Below are 5554 nucleotides of genomic sequence, written 5' to 3'. Positions count from 1 at the left end.
CACTCTTCCCAGCTGAGTGAATGAATGAAAGACATCAGTGAATTAACGAACCCTCGTCTGCGCCTGATGGGACGCACCACAGTCTTAGGGGAGGGATGAATCTTGGTCCTCCCTCTGCCCTGCTGTGGTGCGCTTGATGTGTGGGATACAATGCTGGCATTTCCAGCACTGTCAGCGTGCCACAGCCTCCCAAAGTCAGTCCTTGCTGGTTGTCTTTTTATGGTTCATTTTGCATTACTGCCTCACTTTGCCTTTTCTGTGCAATGGGGTTTGTTGCTGGAACAGAAAAACATGGGTCCAAAGGGTGTTTTTGTGTTGCTTTGTGGATCACCCCCAATATCCTTAAAAAACCAACAACACCATGATGTTAAAATTGGCTTCTGACAGTTTGCTTTTCTGAGCAATGTTGCTGTGGATTCAAAAGACTCTTTTTGAAGAACGTGGGCTCAAAGGAGCACACTGGGTCTTTGCAAGAGTGGAGGATGGGTAGAAAGTTCAGTCTAGTTGGCTCTGCCCCACTGGCCTCAGCTGGGGCACCAGCTGGCACTGCCCTAAAGTATGCAGCACCATTCTGCACTGGCTTCTGTAAGAAATCTCCTGGATCTTTCTTACAAAGCAACCCACGGGGAGCATCCTCCATTACTTTAAATGGGAAACACATTATTCCAGACTAGCATTTCCCCTTCCTGAATGGACAAGACAAATAGAAATGTTGAAACATTGAACAAGAAAAATGGAAATGTTGCATCCAGGAATGAGGACATTGTGTTCCTGAAATGATGATCAAGCTTTCTTCCACACCTAATGCAGAAAACGTTTATATCAATGCCACCATTATTGAACAACATGTGGTATCACATACAGAAAAGTAGCATATGGTTAAAAAGAGGAGCAGTTTACAGAGCAGGGAAAAAAGGATTATATTTTCCAGGTTTGGGACATGGATATTGCTTTAGATGAAAAGGGTAGTGATATGGGGGAAAGATGAAGGCAGACCTGCGAGGTTTCATGTCTGAGGGAAATCGGATTTCCTTTAGGCCCCTTTACACCTGAATGCAGAAACTGGAATTCAGTGGCAAACATGTTTCTGTCCCTGGTTCCACAGTTGTTGCTTCTTTGCTACAACAGAGGACAGAATGGTTTGTCCCTTTTGTACAGGTCTTCAGTGTAGAATGGTTTTTCAGTATTACGATTCACCAGCGTCTCAATCATGGTAATCAGTTCCATCACCTGGCGAGACTTTTCTTCTCCGTCAGCCCTGTTGTTGAAAGCAATACACCGATTTCCAGCTGCATTCACCAGATCCTTCAGGACTCCCTCTGTTCGGTCTAAAAAATCTAAGAAAGTTTGCAGAGTGAAACCCTCATGATCCAGACTGTCTGTATGGGTGAATAAAATAATCAGAAAACGCTTCCCTTCATTCCTGAAAAGCTTGTTTACTTCCCGAATAGTGCCTATGTCCTCTTGTGTGAGCCAGCCAATCTTGAAAACAAAGACTATGGCATGGGGGCCTGGATGGAGAAGTTTGATACAGAACTCTACATCCTGCTGTTTAAATGCATTTCCATAATGTGTGTCATAAAATCCAGGAGTATCAGCAATGACCATTTCCCTTCCCTCTATGTTGGCTTTCTCTTTCTGACACACTCGAGTTACTGAGTGGCACAACATGAATGATGGGAATACATCCTTCCCCAGGATGGTGTTTCCTGTTGCGCTCTTCCTGACTCCTGTCTTGCCAATGAGGACAATCCTCAGTTCAGGTCCTGCTGGAGCTGTGAGTGAGATGAAGCCATGTCAGTAATGCTCAGTGGGCCACCTGAAATTTGTTGTTGTTGTTTCCCTGCAGTGTTACTTACTAGCCACTTGGGGGGGGGGATCCCCTCTCCCAAGCGCCACTTGCTGACAGGTGTCTTTGCACAGGCAGCGATCTTAGGGAAACGCCGTGAGTGCAGATGGGGCGAGGAAATTTCCCAGAACAAGCAGGAGGGAAAGTGCCAGAGCAAAAGGTAACTGAGTCAGAAGCAGGGAGGGAGAAATCTGTCAATTTCAGTTTCTCTCTTCCACATTTTCCCCTATCTTAAGCATCCTGTCCTGTTTCTGCACAAGAAACATATGTATTTTTTCACACATTTTCTAATACGAGGGATGTAAGAAAGTCACTTACCGTTTCGTGGATCTGCTACGTAGTGGTGGGGAGGCGCTCCGTCCCTCCCCCTGGAATCCTGCCCAGCCAGCTCCGCTCCATGGGGATTCTGCAGAGCCGCCGGCTGGCTCCACCCACAGCCAGACATCCGGCCGCTGGGCAGCAGGGACGAAATTGGCAGCGGCCGTAGCCGCCGCCATTTGTGTCCCTGTACTTAACCGTGATAGGCTACGTAAATATTTATGTAGCCTATCACAGCAAAGTAAAAAAAAAAGCGTCCGCAAATGGCGGCCGCCCCCACCACCGCACTTTCCGCTGCTGCCGCCGCCCCCGCCGCCGAAGCCGTCGCATCTGCCGCATCCGCCGTGGTAAGTGCTGTCCTGGGGGGTTCCGCGGGGTTCTGCGGGGCGGGTGGGGGGGCAGGAGGCTGTTCCGCCACGGACTCCGGGGGGCCAAATGCCAGTGCATTCAGCCTCATTGGAATCCATGGCGGAATTCTCCGCCATCCCTATCTAATACATGCATTTCTTGTAGGCAAGTTTGCCTGATACGCACACTTCTTACAAACATTTTTGCAAGCACTTTTCCACAGTAGAATGCTGTTTCCTGCCCCAATATTTACCTTTTTGGGTGCATGTTTCCCTAATATATATATTTATTTATTATTTACATCATTTGTGTACCATTCCACATCTGAAACAAATTCTGGAGCAGTGAAAATAAGAGGTAAAAAGAGAAGAAGAATTAAAATTAAAACACTATATTACAATTATTCTTTTAAAGACCAGAACGCCCATTTCTAATGCATTTTTCCTTCAGAGAACTCTTCTACTGCAAAATTCTGAACACTGTGAATACCCGAAGGATTACTGCGTTCCAGTTTGCACATTGATTCAGGAAGTGTAAATTTGGGAAATTCTTGTCGAAAAGCTAACGGAATGAAATTCTCTCCTCTTCCTAGACAGGAAGAAGCAGAGTACTGGAGGGTCGATGGGAAAGGCTTGCTGGGCTGATGTAGCCCATCAGCTGCTTGTTAAGGAATGTGGATTTGTAGATTCAGAGGTTATTTAGGGGCACCTTGGGGGGTCCTGGGGGTACATGTGGCTTGAGTTCCCTCCTGAAAAGAGGAAACCCTGCAATAAGAGGCGTTAGACTACAGTGCCATCTAGCGGCTATATAATGAAACATGGGAGACTCAAAAAAAAGGGGAAACAGAGGGGGAAAGGGGGTGGGGAGGAAGCATGTGTAAAGGGAGTCCGTTGTGATCCTTCATTTGAAACAGAAGCAGAAAGCACCGTTTCAAATGCAAGATTTTAGGCTGGTGTAGAGAGCTTCGTCAGTCCTCCTTTCCACGGATGCTAGCAGCTGGTTAAAGGAAGTTACAGTGATACCTTTCCATTGAAAAAAGTGCTGATAATATTATTGCTTCTTGACATCAGACTCAGTATTCCTCATCTATGAAATGGTAGTATTAATTGGCTGCTTGGTCGCCTATGATCAGGTGCTTGTTAAGCTCTCAGTATGCATTACGGTTTGATGTTAGAATCCCTGATCTGTAGTAACCCAGAAGTGGATTTGTACTTTTATTATTTTTTTAACTTTAAATATATATTATCCTTTTCTACCAGCTTTGCCTGCTTCGCCAGCTATGGCCTCTCCGGGACAGGGACAGCTTGGCCCTGGTTGTACAGGGATTAGTAACCTCAAGACTGGATTACTACAATGCGCTCTGTGTCGGGCTGCCCTCAAGGCTGCTCCGGAAGCCGGAGCTAGTGCAGAATGCAGCAGCTCAGCTGTTGTCGGGAGCTGCCCCTTTCCAGCATGTGACTGCTTTGCTGAGGGAACCGCACTGGCTGCCTATTTGCTACCGGGCCAGGTTTAATGTATTAGTACTAGTGTACAAAGCCCTAAGCAACTTGGGACCAGGATACCTGAGAGCGCCTCCTCCCTTACCAACCTGCCCAGTCAGTGAGGTCATCAGAGGGCATGTTCCTGGTGGTTCCCCATGGACCTGTGGCCCAGTTGAAGTCCACCAGGAAAAGAGCCTTCAGTGTGGTGGCCCCCTTCCTGTGGAAGTCCTTGCCCTTGGAGGTCGGGCAGGCACCAACATTGTGTTCTTTCCAGTGCCTCCTGAAGACATTGCTATTTCAAGAGGTCTTCCTTGAGTGATCAGCCGCGATTTATTAAATTCGCCCTTATTGGAACTTGTCTTTTTAAACATGTTTTTAACTGTTTAACATGGTGTTTTATTCTTTTCTCTTTGCTGTACACTGCTCCGAAATCTTTTGATGTGGATTGTAAATAAATAAATGAAATTATGCTTGTTACCATGATTAACGTGTTTGCCTTGAAAATCCCTTCCCGCCATGCCAAAGCAAGCAGGCATTTTCTCACACAAACATACCCCCACACACCCACTTTGCCACAAGCCCCCTCTTTGAAACTCAGGCCAAACAGTTGGCATTCTCAAAGTTCAGACCAGCCCTGGGACTTGGGCACCAAGTTAACAGGCATTCAACTGGTGAGCTGCTCTGCTTCTTTCGACTGTGCTGCTGCTGGGCTTGTTTTGATCGCATTGCTCTGCAGCTTTCCCAGGCACCCACCATCTGGGCTGGACTACGTTGTGGAAAGGCAGGACTAAAAATAAGTAACTAAACGAGTGAAAGGATGAACGAGATTAGTAATCCACTCCAGCCTCTGGGTGATGTCAAGGTGACCTCTCTGGGCACCCTTCGAGAAGGGAGACATTCCTCATGTGGGACATTGGTTTCAGTTTGGTTTTGACCAGAATTATCCAGTGCATTCCTCCTGGAACTAAACATGGATCCTGACAACGTCTCCAGCCTGGTACACGTACATTTGCAAGCTTGCAACAACAAAAATGCGTTCAAAAATGCGTGGATTTAAAAAACGCATGTGACCCATGCTTCCGTTGTTGTTCCCAGCATTGTTAGAAGAAGGTGAATCTAGCATGCCTGTGTTTGCTGGCACTGGGAGGGGTTATTGCCCTCCCCCTCTTTCCAGGACCAGCTCCTGGAGCGTGCTCAGTAAGTGCTCTTCTGGGTGGGAGGGCTTCCTTGAGAGGACCAGCCGTCCAGCCTCGCCCAAGAAGAGGAAGCGGCCCCGAGGGGAGGCCCGTGGACTCCATGCCACTCGCAGGCCTGCCTTGCTTGCTTTTAGGATACAAGCAACTAAGGACGAAGATTCAGATTCCTGCACAAGGAAACTGCGACAGATATTCAAAGACTGTGAGCTCACTGGGTTCTTCTTCTTCTTTGGAAACGGTGACTTCTTTGCCACTATGGAGCAATGGCAACCAGACCACCAATAATATCAAGGGTATTACTATCCCTTGACTGTGTATCACTGTCCTGTGTGTCAATGAGAATTATTTCTTTTATTTCAATA

General features: G+C 47.1%; 1 protein-coding gene across 1 annotated transcript; it reads right to left on the bottom strand.

Annotated features, from left to right (window-relative positions):
* Positions 1-803: 803 nt before the first annotated feature.
* LOC146345389 (GTPase IMAP family member 4-like) lies at positions 804-4186 on the bottom strand. The gene is made up of 2 exons (XM_084860153.1): positions 4104-4186; positions 804-1775 (listed from the first exon to the last, which is right to left on the bottom strand). Exons 1-2 carry the CDS (start codon positions 4132-4134, stop codon positions 1120-1122), a joined length of 687 nt encoding a protein of 228 aa, XP_084716279.1. The 5' UTR covers positions 4135-4186; the 3' UTR covers positions 804-1119.
* Positions 4187-5554: the final 1368 nt, after the last annotated feature.

Source organism: Heloderma suspectum, chromosome 5, assembly GCF_057233095.1.
Source record: "Heloderma suspectum isolate Gila_16-S chromosome 5, 16-S_ref, whole genome shotgun sequence".
NCBI classification, from domain to species: Eukaryota; Metazoa; Chordata; class Lepidosauria; order Squamata; family Helodermatidae; genus Heloderma; species Heloderma suspectum.
This window is presented reverse-complemented; position numbering and strand designations above follow the sequence as displayed.